We start from the raw sequence: 20,022 nt of genomic DNA on the forward strand, positions 1-20,022 counted from the left end.
AAGGAAAGTCTTTGAATTAACCACAACAATCCATTTCACCTTGTCAAGAATCTGATAAAGCACCCTGCTCGCTTTAATCTCATTTTAACTTTACTCTGGCTTCGCCTTTTCATCTGTTTTCTTATATTTCACTTACAAAACAGATCACATTGCAAAGAAAACCATTTCTTTTTGAGTTGTTTCTTTTCCAATTCCTCATTTCCTTGCTTTCACAAATCACAGAGCCTACAGTCCACTGGAAATTGTGTTTCCTTGGATCGGGGCCCACTCCATCCTTTATCCCATATTCAATCCCCTTCATTCAATCCTTCTCGCTTGTCCACGTCTTTTTTTTTTTTTTTTTTTTGCGCGTTGCTTTCAAACAAAGTCCTTTGAAATAGCCTCCACGAAGTTGGGAGCCGACATTAGGATTGATATGGTGCATATGATGTTGAAAACGCTGAATGCCACCAGACACAGCCGGTCAATCACGGCGCCGGCAAATTTCCACTGGTCGGCCATGCTCTCCGTCTCGTCCTGCTCCCGGAAACGGTCCGCCATGTAGCGCACCTCCTCCAGGATGGCCTGCAGCTGAGGGTCTCCGATCCCCGCGGCCGAGCACCCTCCCGCTCCGCCTCCAAACCCCCCGCCACTGGACACGGTGCTGGGACAACCCACCGTTTCCACATTCGGGGTAGGAGGCGGCGGCGGCGAGCTGCAAAACTGAGACGGCAGGTGCGGGGGCGGGCTCCCCGCCACCCGCGGCGGTCCCGCGGAGATGTTATTCCTCTGGATGGGCTCTGAGAGCACGGAGGACTCCTCGATGCTCTGGAAGCCCATGTACAAAAGGTTGCCGTTGTTGTTGGCGCTGGACTGGGCGTGGAGGTGGGGATGCCCCGCGTGGAGGGACACCGTCTGGAGGGGGGCCAGGCTCTGCGGGTGCAGCGGGTGGAGGCCGGCGTCCGTGGGGTTGGGGATGCTCCCGCTCTGCGAGCCCGAGGAGCAGCGCCGCAGGTGAGGGGCGCACGGGGGCCGCCCCGGGTCGTCGTTCTCACCCGGCCGCTTCATACGCAAGAACCACGCCACCCACTGGAGCAGAACGAGCTGCACCTGGACAGACGGAGACGAGCTCGGAGTGAAGGACGGGAAGCAGCGTGAAAACATTCCGACAACAAAGAGAATCATCAGAACTCTGTACAGCACTGTAAGCCACCTACACATCGTGACCTATATAAAACTCCAGCTTCGACGGACTAATAGCATCGTTTTCTAACGGACTGATGCTGCTTGTGTTTTCCAACCTTGTGTTTTGCTTCAAACTCTAACCGCACTTGAATGAGCAGAAGTGTAAGATCCTCCGCCCGGGACAGCCCGAGGCGAAGAAGATTTTGTGCTTTAACAAGATTCCCACTGAGAGGATACTTACAGAGGCAGCATTAAGTTCAAACTGTGAAATTATTAAGATCGACGATCAGATTACTATTTCACGGCTGTAATAAGGGCGCAATAATGTTTCAGTAAACTGCAGCCTCAAGATAAAGGGAAGCTTAACCGCACAAAGTGGCACAAATTTATACCTTTTTCCAGTCTTCTCGTCTTCTCATCGCTTTTTCTGCACGTCCCCTGAAAAAGGCATCGTAGCCCAGCAGCATCCAGAAGGCCGTCTGGCATCTAATGAGGAGCTAATGTCCAGATGACTGCTCAATTAGTCCCCACCGAGTATGTTTACTAGCCAGGTAGCAGTCCCGGCTGCTGTTACTCTTGATGCAGTTTTCTTTTTTTTTTTGTTGTTCAGGCTGCAATTATGAAATGTGCTGGTTCGATGCCCCCAACTGAACTGCATCAATTAGCTTGCTAATTGGCCACTGGGCTGTCTCAACAGGCAATTCATCAACAGAACGTCCTTGCAGCTTGTCAATACATACAGCATCGACCGCAAGCGCGTCAATTTTTCTCATCCAAACACAAATCACTAAACGAAACATATAAAAGTGTCGTTTTGGATTTCAGTGATTGATAAAAACTACAGGAGTAATACAAAAAGAATTGTAATTTCAGCTTTTTCATCCACATTTCTCTTTGTATATATATATATATGAACAAAACTTTTGCAGACTTGGTGCATTTTTTGTTTTTCACGTTCGACTTCAGGCAAGGAAGAAAAGATGAAGGAACGAGTCAAATCGAATCCGCCTACATATCCAGAGCTCTTTGAAATGCACTCCCGTCGAAGTCTGTGGTGAAGCATTTGATGAACACATTCTGGCAGACTGACACTGCCGGGTGAGTCACAGCCGAGGAAGTCGGAGAATTAAAAAGAAGGAGAGAAAGGCGAGCGCAGGTAGCACTAACAAATGATTGAACTGTGATGGAGAACGATACTGAAGAAGAATGACACTAATGATGGAATAGATATTAGCAGGAAAGCTGGGCCATCATTTATGAGGCAGGACGACCACCAGTGTGTATTCAGTAATGGACGACTTGTGGTGATTAACAGTGTCGGCTCAGCATTACCCATTTCGGCATGTTTCCTCCGTTGGGATCGTGGTGATGATACTGCAGAACCACCACGGTGGCGATGACCGACATCCCAACGATGATCATTATACTGGCAAAGTACTGACCTGGGAGGGACGTAAAGCAGGACTGTATTTTATTTTTGAGTCTATCTATGCACACGATTACTTCCTACTATTCCAGCGAGGGTCTGACCGAATGTTTTCAGGATGAATAGCTGAGACAAAATCCACACGGGTCTCCTGAAAACGTACATCCATGTTGGGGGTTTTCTCTCCGCTGCAGCCCTCTTCATTCAAGTTCCATTCAAGCCTTAACTTTCTTAGAAACATTTATTTGTTGTAGAGGAAAATGAACAGAAAAATGTGTCGAGGACAATTAAGCAAAACGCTAAAAGATGCAACTGCGGCTTCTGTTGTGAAACATAGAAATGAAAACCTCCCAGCACGGCTAATTGTTGGCTCAGACTCAGCAGTTCTGCCAGCAAGGTCAAATGAGTGTAATGAAGCTATAACATCAAGATGAAGAAATATTACTGTAATCGTATTCAAACATAGATTATTATAGTGTAAGTACAAGTTATTCGCTTTTGTAAGTCATAATAATAGAAAAAGTGAAGAAAAAGCAATATAGATATGAAGTTAAATGTATTTTATTGTGATGAAATGTAGAAGTGAATAATAGTGTCATGTTTGAGCGATTCTTTATTTTTTTTTTCCAAAGTAGCTTCTTAGAGATGATTTAGCTCCAGTCTGAAACACTTGGACCAAACCATTATGAGAAAGACGTGGACGGCGCAATCCAATCGTTTTAAAATTTACAAAGTCTTATTTTTCTGAGTGATACAATTGCTTTGAGAGCATTTTAAAAATGCTTTATATTTACTGACTCCTTATATGACATCTTGAAAGCGACAACGCTCGATTCTTTGGGTCGAGTTTTTGACCTTCACAGCTGCTTGCTTGTTTTTTTGTGGTTTTTGGGTTTTTTTTTTCGTCTTATCTCACTGCGTATTGTGTCGGCAGGACCATTAAAAAGATTGAGATCAGAGGAGTTATTTCTCATAAAAAAATATGCTGCAAGCGTCGCTCGGATGATTGTAACTGCATTTGTTTTTCCAAGATTTTTAATGACCAGTTGTGTCTTAAAGCAAAGATGGCCGTACATCTGTCTCTGGCTGCAGTCTCAGCTCACTAAACATACTTTCCAGTAGTGCGGCCACAATCAATTACACTAATTAAATTTTAAAGCAAGCAGGTGGCCTCAATAAACTCCGTTATCACAGTTTTTTGGGGGGGGGTCATTCTGCAGCTTTGACACCTTGCAGTGGCGTGTGGAGGATAGAGCCTCCAATCCTCTGCAGAAATCCCCTGTTGGGAATGGCACTGAGTTCTGTCTGCCACGTTAGTTCAGCCTCAAATACTTCAGCTGTTTGATGGATTGCCAAGAAATGTTGTCTTGACTTTTGCGGACCTCATCAAGCACACTCATATGGCCAGAAGTTTAATTTAATTCTTTTGAAATTCTCAACATCACCTTAAACTTTTATTTTTGGCTCATTTGTAATAACAGGAAGTTGTTTATTTGTCCTATAATAAGACTGATTAGAGCGACTTCTGTGCAAAATATTTAAACCTGAATCCACTTTGGATGATTACATTTAATCACATATTTTGCATCATGTGCAAATGTTCTGTTTAGTTTAACTTCCTATATGTGCAACAACATGGACGATAATCATCTACAACCCAATTTGAAATCTAATTTTAATCTTCTTTTTTATTTTACCAAACTGCCCCATTTGTTGTTTCACCTCAGCTGTGCCTTTGTGCCGGCTTCACATGTAGCAGCAGCCGAGGTGAGACGGGGTCTGTGTGAATGAATGAGCTGGCACAGCAGGACGACACACACTCCCACTAATCAGTAACACTCTTTGTGTTGCAGGAAGGTCGTTCGATATATAAACTCCTACCCTGGTCAGCGTTGCCTTCTTTCTACATCTTCCGACATTCCTGGAGAAATAGTGTCACATCATAATCTTTTACCGACCGCTGACATCTACGTCCAGACGGACAAAACTGTCACCTCAGATGTCAGAATTCATGAAAAAATAGGGAACAAAACATAGTTTTGTGTTCAAAAATTTTTTTAAATACTAATGATGATTGGATTCTATGAACTAGAATATTTCAGATGAAGTTTTGTCTGTGCTTGCTGCTGACTAGTATCGACTAGAATCCCCTCCATTTTGTGATTTTCACCAAAATCCCACCTGCTTTCACTGGAAAATGTTTCACTTTTTTTTTCGATTTTTGCAGAAACGCTGCGCCAAATCAAACAAAAGTCACATCACAAAATGCCCGAATTTTCCACTCGCTGTGATGTGCTTTTTGTGTACATGCTCCCATTTTCACCAGAATCCCATCCGCCTTGACCGGCAGTGTTTTTTCCGCACTTTTAATGCGGAAACGGTTCGCCTACGGTGGATGAAAAAGATTCAAATCAAACAGAATATTTATCTTCACCCATTCAAGAGGCAGGCAAGACTGCTGAGATAAAAGCCTATCGAAATTTAGATTAGTTGAAAGGCAGAGCCAGAGAACAAACGGCAAGTAACCACACAAAACAACCAAATATTCCAAATGTGAGGCAGCAGTACAATCCACTACCTCACCGTACCGTTCTCCTGAAATCCACTCACAACCAAAACACGAGAGGCAATGTGAGATGGAAATTCAGTGCAGCGTATTTTGTCTAATTCGTATTAACGGCTGGATTTCACTTACCTATGAGAGGGACGGAGTCGGACGTGGCCGGCATGATCTCTGCCACCAGCAACATGAAAACAGTGAGAGACAGCAAGACGGTGATACCTGCGGAAACACAGATAGATAGATGGGTCTTTAACTACATTATGTTAAGCAGTCAATATTGCGGTTTAGTCTCCTCCCCTGAGTGCCTCTTTGTAAGAAACTACATTAGTGTGTTTGGTATTTTGATAAATGGTCACACTCAGGACGACATCGGCTTTCGATTTATGTAAATGAGAGGCCGACCCTCATACGGGAAATTACTTTTTGACATGCTGTACCTCTCCAGCAAAAAGCCCTCGCGCGCGGCCAATGACCATTTTTTAAAGCCGTGTAAACACGCACACCTCTCACACCCTCCTGCTCTGATTCCAGCTCCGTCTTCATTTATCTGCCTCGTCTGTCTCACTTCACCAACAGACTCAAATTTAAGGAGTGCTGCGCTGGCATAAACGGTCCTCATTCAGAAGCATCGATTAAACCGGCACACCTCCAGATAAAATGTGTACGCTCTTTAAGGATATTAGCAAAATTAAAACGGCCTATTTTATGTCGCTTTTGAACAAAAATGACAGTTATTCCCTTTCGGAGCATGCTACTCTAACCCCAGAGGCCGCCTCCGGGTCCCTGTGTCACCTCCATCAAGCGCAGTGACAGAGTAAATTCCTGGAAGGCAGTGTGTGTAAGCTCTCTCCCACTAATCAATTCTCCAACTTAATTACATCAATAGGTTAATTGGCTGTGTGTATAAGACTTGGCTTCTTTTTTCTTCTCTCTCTCTCTCTCTCTCTCTCTCTCCCTCTCTCTCTCTCTCTCTCTCTCTCTCTCTCTCCCTTTGGAAAAATGCTGTGTAATGCGTCTTGTATTGAAGTCGACGATATGCGTTGACAATGGCTTCCCTCCGATCCCCCTCCCACTCGGGCCTGAATCAAAAGGGATTTGCTAAAGACGCTCGAGCATTGATTCATATTCAGCGCTGTATCTGGTGAGTGATTGGACTCGTCAGTGTAACAATGAAGGTACACATTGTGGTTACAGTTAATTACCATATTTTACTCCACGTACTGGCAGTCTTTACTGAAGCTGTCTGTTCATGGTCTTTGGAAAAATGGAAAATGATAAAAAGAAAAATATGATTAGATGATTTCACAGAATACAAGATGTTCCAGACCCGAGAATAGAAAACTGACTGATTTTTTTTTTTAAATCTGATGTGAAGTAATTATCCTGTTTGTTTTGATTTTAACTCCGCCGCACCATATTGATCGTGAAGGAGATTGTATCCCACCATACCATAACCGTCGCTCCACAGATCAATGCTCGTATTTGTTATTAGTCCATGAGTCGCTTGTTAAACCAGTGAAGTACTTCTTACAAGTATTATCAACACTAGTCACACTGCTTTTAAAAGATGGATATCGACAAAGACGCTGTAACAATTCATACACATCAACAAAGCACAAAATGTAAGGTTGCTTTTGGTAGATTATTCCTAGACTGTAACTAATAAATCTTATAGTGGGAAGCTTGTTTTTTTTTTAAATTAACACCAGATTTGTAACTAAGATGTGAGTTTAGCCCATAAAAACAGATACCAAATCTTCTCTACCAACCAAATCTGCTGCAGGCTTATGTGTGGGCTTCATCCATCCAAAAGGCAAAGTCAATGTCTATCCTGGACAGGTGGACAGTCCGTCATGGGACACACATACTGTCGCCATGTGTTGTGTCACACACAAACAGCAGAAAAGCTTTGCCTCATTACTCACTTACATACTCGGCGCTGCTGCCATTCCCACAAAACGGATGTAAAAACAGGCTTTTCAAAAGAATGAGACGTATTCTCAAGCAGCATTGTTACACGACAGAGTCAGCCTGACCAAACACACATTTCCTTCTTTTTTCAGTTTTATATGACAACCTTCAGAAATGGTCTTCCGCAGTTGGAAAAAAAAAGAATGTAATTCCTACATTTGAGGAAATGTGAAAGAACTAAACTCAACAAACTAAATTAAGGTTCTGTCCAACACTTCTAACTTCTTCAGCTCTTTAAAGTCCTGATGGGGAGAACGACATTTATCTCCAAACAGCCTGAAGCATATTAAAATAAAGGGAGAGGAGGAGATGCTGGCTGTGAGCGCTCCCTCTCTCTCTCTCTCTCTCTCTCTCTCTCTCTCTCTCTCTCTCTCTCTCTCTCTCTCTCTCTCTCTCTCCCTCTCTCTCTCGCTCTCTCGCTCTCTCACTCTATCTCTCTCTGCCTATTGTATTGTGACTTGGATGTCTCCCATCTTCTCCTCCTCATCAGTCCTCCCTCTCCTCGCTCATCTCATACACTTTATTTTCTCCTGTCTGTTATCTTTTTTTTCCTTCCTACCTTCCCACACCCCATCGCTCCCTGTTTCCTCCTCCTCGCATTTCTCATCTTTCTATTTTATCCTGTAATCCCTCTCCTCTCTGAGCTCCCCTTCATTTCTCCCTGTTCGATGCCCCCCTGTAGTCTCCGGCGCCACTCCTCCTTTCTCCCCCGTCTTTTCTTCCCGTCGTTAACGGAACATTCTCTGCAGGATATCGTCACAACTAAAGAACGATAAGAGCACTCAGGTTGAAGATTGTTGTTGTTGTTGTTTTCTGGCACTTCGTGGGCAGGTTGAATGTTGAGGGGGACAAAATTATCATAAACTCCTCTTTTAAAAGCAAAGGAAAAAAAAAAAAAAAAAGCACCTTTCAAAGACATTTGCAGGAGAAATGTAAACATCCGCAGACACAAATGAGCAGAGGGACGTTCTGCAGTCGCTGCCTTCTTTCATACATTTTGTCTTTGTAGTAAAAGTGGCCTATTGAGATTTCTTCAAGCTAAGTTTCTGTTTACCTTCGTTGTGTGAATCTTTGATCGCTCCCCAACATCTTTCCTTCAAACAAATGCACAGCAGGGTTGTTGTTTTTTCTTCTGTGCCTACATTCGTGTCTGCTGGCTCACAATTTCTTTATTTTCTGTCTTGTCTGGTTGTCCTTGTACATCTCGGCTCATAGCTCAGCGACTAAGTGGAGGAAAAACTGAAATATTGTGCAGTAGGCCTGGATTTAGCTGCATTTTGTGGCGCAGCGGAGGAGGTACAAGTACTCACATTCATCTCTTACAAATGCATCCGCTTCAATTTAGAGATGCTATGGGCAGAAATACGAGATGTATTCATACTTGGATTACAAACATTAAAAAGCGGCCTCATCAAGGACGTTTCTGCAGACGTTTTCATTCAGGCTGAAGACTTCAAGCACCTCTCTTAAGGTGGATGCCGCTCCCGCCATTGTGAACGCTGTCTCGATACCTTTCAGTTATATTGCTTTAAGTGCTCCTCTGTCTGAGACATCACATTCAGTAGAATCTATTTAATGTATTGCTTGTAAACTAAGGTCAAGTGTTCCTGTTTCGCCTGCTCTGCCTATTTGTGTGCCACAAATGCTCTGATTCCTAAACAAAGCAGGGATATACAGTATATCTCTTTTTTCTATGTGGTGCTGTTATATTCATTTATAACACCAACTCAAGGTTGGGACATCTAAACTGTAAGCAGAAACAGTATATAAATGTCATCTATGGGTGGACCATCACAGAAAAAAAAGAAACATTGAAAAATCACCAAACTGTTTCAGAAGGAGGTTGTGTGTGCAATACAATAAAGGAGGCGACTCCTCCATCTCCACCTTTTTTTGAGATGTGTTGCTGCCACATGATTCAAAATGAGCAAATATTTTTCACGGAACATAGGATCCCTTATTTTGAAATGTGATGCATGTCTTATGTGCTCTATTGTGAAAATTATGACTCGATAAATATTACAAAATACACATTGTCCCAACTATTTGGAACTGGAGTTGTCGGGTGAAATTGATTTGAAAAATAAAAATAGGACTTCTCTGTTCAAGTATAGTAAGGTGAATAAACATTCCTACGATTTTCCGTCCCGTCTCAGCAGACCACTCAGTACTTGGTGTCTGCAATTTCATGAAGCTGGAATCCGAGATGTACTTCAAAATGAGACGTACAGTTTCCTCTGTCGTAGCCGTGTCTGATCCACTCACCCAGTGAGATCTTCTCCCCAGAATCAGCTGGCAGCACAAAGATGAGCAGGGTCATAGAAGACAGCAGCACGCAGGGGATGAGCAGGTTCAGGGCGTAGTAGAGCGTCCGCCGGCGGATCGTGATGATAAACGTCACATCCAGGTAAGGCTCCTTACAGCAGTCATAAAAGACTTCATTTCTGGTGCCGGGAACACCTGAAAGACCGCGGGCAGCGAACTCAACATTCACTCCAAGACTTGATGCTTTTGGCGAGGCGACACAGGAGACTTTACCTCCTACTCACCGATGAGGTCCCACTCTCCGTTGGGCATGTAGCCCGAAATGTCGGCGTCGTTCATCTGGAGGTCCAGCAGCCAGCCGTCGTATGTCCAGGAGCCAAACTTCAGCTCACATTTCTGGATGTCGAAGGGAAACCAGCGGACGTCCACATTGCACGTGCTCATGAAGATTCCTGAGGGAGAACAAAAGGACAGGCGTCAGAGAGCCAAAGCTGCGTCATCTTTTGATTAGATTGCGATATTGACCCCTTGAGGTGGCCTGGCAAAGATGTGTCAGAGGATCACTTGCTATGCAGGGTCTGTCTTGGATGTCAAGCCACTTTTCTGAATCATTCATTCATTTCAAACCTTATCTCAACCTTCTCTGTTTAGTTTTTTTTATCCACGAATGGTGCAATAAGTGCTGCATCACACCCAAGACTGTACACTGCAAGTGGATTTTCATGAACACTGCGCAGGTCTACAGTGAAGCGTTTGAAATTGAGTTTGGCAGCTGAAGAAAGCAGAAACTAGATTAGACACAACCTCCCATTTAAGAAATGTCTATGAAAAACTTGGCAGCCTGCATCGTCACTCAAAGGTCTCGGATACTTCTGCAAAACAAGCGCCGCTGCCGCACCATGCCTGCAGACGCACCGTGCCTGCAGACGCACCGTGCCTTCAGACGCACCGTGCCTGCAGACGCACCGTGCCTGCAGACGCACCGTGCCTGCAGACGCACCGTGCCTGCAGACGCAGCTTTCAGCCACAGCAAGAGAGGAAAACATCAACAGTGACACTGAAAAAATGACATTGTGCACAGTTGTGGTAATCAGATTACCACTTTTATCATGCAAAATAAATGTGCTTGGTATTGGGCACACGTAGGCACAAAATCATGAGAACGAACACACACGCGCACACACACACACACACACACACACACACACACACACACACACACACACACACACACACACACACACACACACACACACACACACACACACACACACACACAAAGAATCACAATGATCTTCACAGTGATCACTGGCAAACTGCAGCCTTTAAAGTAATTGCTGAAATAAATGAATCAAAGACCATCGAAATACACGCACGCACGCACGCAGGCACGCACGCACGCACGCACGCACACACACACACACAGAACTGAAATGCCAGTGAAGCCTCACAGCCCTCAAAGACTTTCATTATGAGCCTGCTGACACGCAAATCAGCCTTCAAAGTTAAACGAGAGCAGTGTTTGGAGAAAAGTATTGAGGTTCGCAGGTTGAATGCCTGTTTTAAAGCACCATATTAAGAAACACCAGTAAATGTTCCTTTTATTCACTTCTCCCTGTTGGAAAGTCACTCACTAACGCCAAGCTCTTGTTTTTCCCTTCATGAGGTTGATGTCTTTATAATTACTCCACTTATGAGCTCCTGAGGCACGGAACCTTAAATGACACTGATTATGTAAAAGCACTTCTCTCTACCTTTGCACTCACCAACGCTGTGCACCTTCATGCATCGTATATTTTTGTAACCCGCCTCTGAAAGTTATCCAGAAACCTCGGAGCAACACTCTCCTATAAGACACCTGAATTCTTTTTTCTTTTTTTTCTTTTTTTCCTGCACCTTTGGAACAATCTCGAGCTCACGGCTCCCAAAATAAAACTCCATCATTGTGAAAATGGCTTTGCAAGAAGGCATTACTAAGCCAAGAGAGAAGATTACCTTGTCGTAAACGTCGCTCAATTCTGATATGAGCTAAAACCCGTTCCACCTTATCTTCTGTTTTGCCATTAACTCAAACGTAACAACATAACGCCTTCGCCTCAGCAGCAAGACCCATCATGATAGTATGCAGCAGACACCTGGGATCCTCCACATATGAATTATTTACCGAATGTCAAGCCCCTGCTTCGTGCCTACCACCCACAGACTTGTTGCCTTCTGTTTATAGACAATAACCAGACCTAAGGAATCACAGCTTGGCTTTTGTGACTCATTCCTTTCCTTTTACTCCTGTTTCCCTCATTATTCCCCCTATTTTGCAGTCTCCCCTGCCCTCTTTTCACTCTTTTCATCATGAGTCGAACCTCTCCTCCGTTTATTGTATCAAACCGGAGCTCCATCTTTTTTGTTCTTCCTCTAATTGACTCGAATCCAAGTCACAGGCTCATCAGCTGTGTGTGCATTCAGCAGCAGCTTATTAATAAACATGACTGCTGAGCAGAATTTAGAGAGTGTTGTTTTCTGAGCTCACAGTCCTTGACTTTCACTTCAGAGGGCCATATCACTTCAACCCTTATCAACACGGGGGATTCAGTCTCCGACTTCTGTAATCTTGTGTATAAAGAAAAGACTGAGAAAGTACAAAGTAAAGACCTGTGGAAACCCACGGGAGTCATTACTTTCACAGGCTGGTGTGAATCGTGCATTTGGGTTAAGAGAGGAAGCCGAGAGGAAGCGGGTGACTCCTATTTATAGGCGTTACTCTCGGCTCTGGGAATCTGGAACCAGCAACTAACCAGGGATGCAGTTTCATTCTGATAAAATATTAATGTCAAGTGTACAAACAGGCAAGGCATGCCCAGGCTGCGGAATGAGATGCTGGCGCTGCACCTTGGGGAAATGAGGAGGTGATATGAAGGGAGACAGGGGCACGAGAGAGAAGGATCATGAATGATAGAAAAGAGAGATGAGGAAGAGGAGGAGGCTCACCTGGAGGCATATACTCGGCATATCCGCTGGAGTTCACCAGCACGTTGGTCTTAAACGTGGAGTCAAAGTCGTCATCTGCACTGAGGAAGGACAGGGGGGGGGGGAGTGGCATCAGTGGCGCATCTGTGTGAGAAGTGTGTGTTCAGGTGTTAGTTGTACCTGTTGTAGAGCAGGATGTCTGGAGTCCAGATCTGATCTGTAGTGAAGCGAAGGTTTTTTACCCCGGGATGGTCGCTCTGGTTCCACTGGAGATAGTGATCAAACCAACTCTGTAATGCATATGGCATGGCTTCATTATTAAAAGCAGAGCTGCAGGGACTTTATGAGCAACACTGAAGCACAAGAGAACAAAATGATAGGATGAAAAGGTGTCTCTGTTCCGAGATTTAAAGGGACGTTCCTCTGGCTGTTAGCGAGGATCAGCTTCTAAATGCCAGCCGAAAGTAATTAAATGAAGGTTTTTTTTCCCCCATTAGCTATCATTTACAACTGCTTTATTTACTTTTACTTCTAAGATAATGATAGTGCAGTGCAGATAATGACTGACGAAATTAATGAAAATGTCGGTGACGGTGCCAATATTGTTATAACTGTGATTGTGAAGGAATGCGACAACACTGATGAAGTGTTTAAAACTGCAGCAGTTACTAAATAAATGCACACAGCTTTGACCCTCGACACAAACACACACACACACACACACACACACACACACACATGCAGTCTGTGTCCTCACAGGCTAAAGGTAAGCGGCTTCATCTCAATTCCCCAGTGCTCCTCAGCTGGCATGTATTACTAAAGATATAAATCATATTTAAAGAAATACCGCTTTTCTATTTCCAAAGGATGCTGAGCTTTTAACTCCGCTTTCCTCTCAAACTGACAGATATTATCATCAGATTCAAGGAGTGCAGGTCATGACTTTAATCCACATGTTGCAGACACTGTCGACCGCTTCATCGAAAGCATGAGCGAATGAGTGAATAGCAGAGAGTTCATGGTCACTCCAAACACTCTCCAGTCCTTACCATCCGCAGCCACATATTGGAGGTTAAGACCTGGTTCTTCTCATCCTGCAAAACACGAGTCAAATGTTTTTTAAGCACACTGCGTTTCTGCAGAAATCAATGGTCTGTAAATTAAGAGGAAGGGATTTGAACATGACTTTGCATCTGGGTTAAACGTTACACCTCCAACTTTTCAAATGAATTCCCAATTCTGATAAAAGATCATTGGTATGATCACCACAATTATCACCGAAATGCTTTCGCTCATGTTGCTTTTTTAATCGTTTATGCATCAATTATTTATGAAACATGTGTTTTCCAAGAAGAAAAGCTGCATTAAAAATCCCTAATAGATTTGTATTTTAGACATACATATTTTGCCTCACGCCATCGTTCATCCATCTGGTGGGTGGTGAACAGCGGTGGCTGTGGACACCTACCACGTCCATGATCTGTATCAAACTGAGGGAAAAGACCACGGTGAGGCTGTGGGAGTCGTTGCCCACCGGCCGCTCCATCCGGTTGTAGTCCTTCAAGAGGTTTTTCAGCAGGTTCCTTTGGTGGGGGCCCTGCAACGACACTGAGGGGGCAGAAAGACGTCACTCAGGTCTGTGGAAAACCTGCCAGATTTCAGAGTAAACCACTTAGTTACACTGCAGCACTGATTTAAATGAAGAAAAAAAAACACACCAGTAGTCAAGGAAAACATTTTACAAAAAACTTAAGGAATTAATTGACAGGATGGATGTTTGTGGAAATAAATGTTGCTGATGAAAGCAAAAGATTTTGCCCCCGAGGAACTGCACTCTCTCATTTTTTGCTACATCCTGAAGAACATGACTTATGAAAACACACAGGGGAAAGGGTGCAAAATACTGGATTTAATGATGAAATTACCTGAAATTTGAAAGCAAATCTTATCCGTTATCACCATTAGCTATGCTTCTCTTGACACTGACCGTGTATGAGGCGGGATGGAGGCTTTCTGTTACACCAAGTTGCCCTTTTTTTGTTGAATTCTACACATTATATGGCATTCTTGTTCATTTCTGTTGAGATCCATTGGTAATAATAGGGCTGCTAGTCTTCACATATAGTCTGCAACTGTAGTCAATGTTACACTTTGGGACTGTAGTTAATTTTATAATTCCAGTTAAGTCCCAAACCTCCAACAAAAAATTACATTTAACAATGTCATTTAATAAAATAATTCCTTTTTCTCTTCTCTCCACGCATTTCCTTCATTCATGATTCCCTTTGATCACAATTTTTTTAAGAAATTACCATTTGAAAAAACTAATTAAAAGGCCCCCTGACCCCCAGATATTCCTTGCTGCTGTAGAGTTTCCAGGGGAAGCCCACCCTCACATCATCACTGATTTAGAGGAAGATTCACACAGAGTGCAGTGAACGCTCAGTGAAGAGAATCTAATTAGAACGAGTGGGAAACATTATCAGTACATAATTGGCACTAATGACTGCGTAATTGGGTTGATTTGAAACACTCAAAGGTACATATCAAATGTTGTATAGAGACATTCATGGACAGACGGTAACTCCACCAACACAGAGGCAAGCTTCATCCAGACATGCTGAATTTTTATTCTGACCAAGATCTGGAGGTTTTTAAATCTTTATGTCATGCTGAAATGCGAATAGAGGTTGTAAAATATTGCTCAGAAATGGCAGATTTCTTAGTTCAGCCGTTAGAAATCATGTCTTGGTGTTGAAAATAACACTCAATCTTTGGGGAAATGACATGCAGCCCGGAGAAGAAACACTACGAACCTATTCTGAGTGTGAAACAGCAATAACAGGGTTCATGAAGGCACAGTGAGCTGAACCTGTTTCCTTCAAGGCAAAGAAGAAACTGAGGATGTTTTTGACTTTAAAATCCCTCCCCCCCCAAAAAAATACAGTCTGAAACTTTTGCTCTCTATCTTCTCGTGTCTTTTTATGTCTTCCACTCTCTGGTCTAAAAACTCCTCCTGACAACAAACAAACCGGGTGAACACGATTTTGCTGCTGGTGCCTCTGCCCGCAGGGAAAGTTCACCCGCTCTGCCATTCGCTGTCAGCCTTCTACACTCAGCTGCAGCTTGTACTGCTCGCAGCCCCGTCAGCTCGGCTGCATCAACACGTCCACAGCAGGGAGGCAAGATGGAAGAGCCGATCCATACGTGCAATTTGACTGATCTGCCACCATGTGTGGAGCGACGTCCCCTGACGTGCACCGGTTTTGATGTGGGGAAAACGAGGCTTGAATGAGGGGGGGAAAGGCAGTGAAGTGCTGAGATTGTCTTTCGACAGTGTGTCTTGCTGATGTCAAATCAAGCATCCAACCCCTGGGTCAAACAAACGTGTGTCCCAAAAATAACAACTCGGTACTAGAAATGCAGGGATGTAAACAGGCTTGCAAACAGGTGAGCCAGATCCTCACTTTTCTCCGACTGGAGTCTTTTTCCCTCTCTACTTATTCCTGTGCACACTTCACGGATCAGGCATCAGCAGCAGCGACTCCAGTTTTCTGAACCCCTACATTCCCGTAACGCTACTTCAATCAGATTCCTGAAAAAAAAAATAAAAAAACAGACTGGAAGAGCGAGAGAGATGCGAGCGGACTCACCGTGGATCAGAGCCGAGAATCCAGAGAGGAGCAGAGCCACCGAGTGCCACATCCTGGTGGAGGAGGAAAAGAAGAGGCAGAAGAGGTGAAGCTCCAGATGTTACAGGAGGAGGAGGAGGGGGTGGAGGAGGGGGTGGAGGAGGGGGTGGAGGGGATAGAGAGAGGAGAGGGAGCACAGACTCAGGAAGCTGCTGGAAATCCTCTGGTCTGCATCCAGTCGGCATGAGAGGGAAGGAGTGTGAGAGCGTGTGGTGGGAGAGAGGGGAGCCGGGAGAGGAGGAAGAGGAGGAGATGCTGGCTGTGAGCTCTCTCTCTCTCTCTCTCTCTCTCTCTCTCTCTCTCTCTCTCTCTCTCTCTCTCTCTCTCTCTCTCTCCCTCTTCCGCTGCCTCTGTCTCTCTGGGAGGTGGGACCAAAATGGAGAGTAGAAAACAATGTCAGTGATGGGGGTGAGAGGGTCGACAGAGCGGAGGGAGATGGTCCAGAAGAGGTTGTAATTGGTCTATTGCCATGAGTTGACCTTATTAAAGTCAAAAGAAGCAGTGGTTTTAAAGGATCTTAACTCTAATGGAGAACTGACTGAAGAAGTTTAAAGGGAAATGTCCCCTGAGTTGGATAAAGCAGTATAGACGCTGGATGGATGGATGGATGGATGGGGAAGGGGTAGATAGGTGAAAATGCTTTATATATGATCCATATGTGCATAATAATATACAAACTATTCAAAAATAATCCTCTTAATCCAATTAGATGGCCACAATATCTCTTAAAGTTTGAGCAAATTTGCCTCTTTATAAATTGTCTCGTTGCGCCATCTTCCCTCCACATAATCCCCCTGCGGCTCCCGTGTGCGCCATGTGGCTGCTCAACATGTGTGACAAATATACGACAGTTGCTTTTCACATATGATAACACAGCACAGTGGCTGTGGTCACGCACTGCTGGCCTGGAAAGCGTGCGTGTGAGTGCGTGCGCGCGCGCACGGTGAAGGTGCCCCCCCCCCCCCCCCCCCCCCCCCCCCCCCCCTCTTCCCTCGCGCAGCGGGAGGCGCAGCTTTGAATCAGCGGGGCAGATGGACTCCGGTTTAATTGAGAAAGTGCTGGGCTCGGCAGGAGGGCCACGGAAATGTGCATAGTTAAACTCGACTTCTCATTCCGCCGCATGAAGTGCTGATGCAAGGGCAGAGGCAGCGAGAAACTGAAGGACTGAGAGGAGGGAGGAGGAGGAGGAGGAGGAGGAGGGGGCAAGAAAAGAGTTGGACGGTATAATAGATTACCCTATTACTTCTACTGCCCTTCGGAATTACCCCTCTCCCTCCCGGGCTGCCTGTCACACCGCCGCGGCGCTCCGGGGCTGCCGGTTCACGCTCGGCTGCACGCGGAGGACGCTGAAGCGGCCCTCGAGGCAGGAGGAAGAAGGATGGCCGAGTCACCGGTGAGCGCGGGGGAAGGCTGCACGTGCACGGCGCGTGGAGGAGCGAGGACGCAATGTATCATCACAGCAGCAGCATCCTGTTGCTGCACGCGATGCATGCATCCAACGTTGCTGCGTAAATGTGTGCCAAATTGACTTTGAGTTCATCTCATGAAGGAGGAAAAAAATAAATTATAATCAAGCGAGTAAAGCTTGTGGCGCTGTTATGCACCAGCTTGACAATGAGCCCAAAAAACCTAAATTCATTACGCTTCATCAAAATTCACATTGGGGGCACTGAGGCGTGGGTGACATCTGCTGGTTTGTTTTCCAAACTGCAGCTCGGCGGCCCTGGCAGGCCTTCTTGTTAATTAACAAGAAAGAAAGTGGGCTAAATGGCACGAGAAGATGATGAGAGTCAGTGCTATAAAGTCGAGTCTAATTAGGAAACAATGCCAGCAGATGAGTGAAAACAATGAGCACACTGTGAATTAATGATGATGAGAGCTGGAGGAGGAAAACAAGAATTGCGAGCATCATCTGGACAATGATATTGCACCACAGGTCATTTCCTGAACATCTGCTGTTTATCTTAATTTTTTTTTTTTAAAAGAATGTTGGTAATTTTCAGGGGATGTGGATGGTTACTGCTATGGACTCACAGGAATAGGGAGTCTTTTTTTTTGGCATTCATATGTTTTATTTTTGTCTTCTATTCCATCTTATCTAATTTCGGGTTGCAACGACATATTGTATGATTATTTACTTTTATGCTTTTCTTCATGTACTTACTGTTTTTGAATCTGCTTTTTCCAAATTAAATCTGGTTTTCAATTGACCGACCTAGTTCAATAAGAACGTAATAAATTCTTCCCACAGTCAAAAAACTTGCATTTTCTGCAAACTGGTTGCACTAAATCGCCGGTTGGTGTCAACATGAGTGTGTCTGTCTCTCTGTGTTCGACCTGTGATGGACTGGCGGCCTGTCAGAGTGAATCCTTCCTCAGCCCAGAGTCGGTTTGGGATCAGCTCCAGAAGTTGTGAACCTGAAGTTGAATCCAGCCGTACTGAAGATGGACGGGTGGAAGTTCCTAATTGTGATGCTGATTGCGCAGCTGAGGCCGAGACGGCCATCATGTTGACCTGGCGTGACTAGTGCTCGCCCCGCTCGGTGCTAAATGCTGAACACTGTCCCTGACAGTGCAGCCATCGGGGCTGCTGTGCTCTGCAGCGCTTTGCTGTGTGTTTTTAATTACTCTGCTGATTGGAGTCGGCCTGCTCCTACGCTGACACGTCCCCTTTACTTATCGACAAAACCAAGCACATGCTGTGATGTCTGGTGAGAGGGGCTTATTTTGTGGATGGGTCTTGAATGGAACTGAGCAGATGCAATTCTCTACTAATAGACAATTAGATGTAAGCTCTGGAGCGGTGGGACAAAAGTGGACATGATGTGAAATCAAACAGCGCGCAATGCAGTTTAGTTTCTCTGTAGCAGCTTGAAATGTATGAGCATGAAATCAAAGTTATCTTTTTTTTTTGTTTTCTTTTACCTTTTGAAAATCTGCCATTCACATTATTCATACGCACACATGTGGGGAATCTAAAGCCGCTCACCGAAGGCTTTATCTGAGTTTATATGTCAATATTTCTTGAACTGGAGCAGCGATTTATTGGAACCTCCATTGATTGAAACCAAACTACACGAGTTAATTATTGAAGTCCAGATAGATGCTGATGGTCTTCCAATTGTTTCCAGTGTTCATGTGAAACTAAGCAAGTAAATACCAAAACCTGCTGTGGAAATTAGATATCATAGAGTTCATTTATTTATCTAATGTCATTAAGTTGTGTAAAGTCAATCGATCCCATGTATTCTGTGAGCAAACGGCGCTCACCACTACACCGTCATACAATGTAGTAAAGTCCACTCTTGTACAAAAAAATCTCAACATTTATTGGAGTCGCAAATTGGTTGCTAGAACTTGCAGTGACTCTTCAAAGGAAGTGGATGAGAATAATTTATCACTGGAGAAAACCTTCTGAACTCCAACTCTCAACTTTCTAATCCACCCCTGAGGTGGCAATACATGCCGTCTCCATTTAAGTAGCTGCTAATGTGTGGGAGAATATTGTTGAAGTTGAACTATTGACTCAACTTAGTATGCAATAGGGCACAAGTTAAAGGTTACAGGCCTTGAACATGTACAGGTTTGGAATAAGGGGCCCATTTAAGGACGTTTCTGCTGGTTTCTGTTCGTCAGGCTGACCACTGTGTTCAGCCTTTTCCCAGCGTCTGAACACAGACGCCTGCTGCATTTGACACTGTTGATCAAGACGTTTCGCTAGACAGACGGCCGCATTGGGTGGACGTCTCTGACGCAGCACCAAACTGGTTTAAAACCTGTCTAAAACACAGGGACTTTCAAGGCTGGGCTTAACAAAAATACATGTGGAACTCCTCAAGGCTCCATCCTCGGTCCACTTCAGTTTACATTGACATGCTCCCACTGGCTCAGATTTTAGATAATGACATAATGTGCTATCATAACTATGCAGATAACATAAAGATCTATATTACTCTTTCATCAGGAAACTACAGTCT

At 44.5% G+C, this 20,022-nt stretch overlaps 1 protein-coding gene across 2 annotated transcripts; it reads right to left on the bottom strand.

The window, feature by feature from the left end:
* Positions 1-346: 346 nt before the first annotated feature.
* Positions 347-16,348, bottom strand: chrna11 (cholinergic receptor, nicotinic, alpha 11). Of its 2 annotated transcripts, none has more exons than XM_080484126.1 (10): positions 16,007-16,348; positions 13,822-13,961; positions 13,403-13,447; positions 12,534-12,643; positions 12,375-12,454; positions 9,674-9,841; positions 9,390-9,584; positions 5,286-5,372; positions 2,497-2,606; positions 347-1,089 (listed from the first exon to the last, which is right to left on the bottom strand). In XM_080484126.1, exons 1-10 carry the CDS (start codon positions 16,056-16,058, stop codon positions 358-360), a joined length of 1,719 nt encoding a protein of 572 aa, XP_080340252.1. In that variant the 5' UTR covers positions 16,059-16,348; the 3' UTR covers positions 347-357. The 2 variants fall into 2 exon arrangements, with proteins under 2 accessions (XP_080340252.1, XP_080340251.1); XM_080484125.1 differs by having other exon boundaries at positions 13,754-13,961; positions 16,007-16,332.
* Positions 16,349-20,022: the final 3,674 nt, after the last annotated feature.

Source organism: Lipophrys pholis, assembly GCF_963383615.2.
Source record: "Lipophrys pholis genome assembly, chromosome: 17".
NCBI classification, from domain to species: Eukaryota; Metazoa; Chordata; class Actinopteri; order Blenniiformes; family Blenniidae; genus Lipophrys; species Lipophrys pholis.

Coding starts and splice junctions, on each gene's coding strand:
- chrna11 (XM_080484125.1), bottom strand. CDS start 16,230: ATGCCGACTGGATGCAGACCAGAGGATTTCCAGCAGCTTCCTGAGTCT. Junction 13,448..13,753: donor GATGGCGTGAGGCAAAATAT/GTATGTCTAAAA, acceptor CGTGTTTTGCAG/GATGAGAAGAACCAGGTCTT. Junction 9,842..12,374: donor TGCCGAGTATATGCCTCCAG/GTGAGCCTCCTC, acceptor GTTCTCCCTCAG/GAATCTTCATGAGCACGTGC.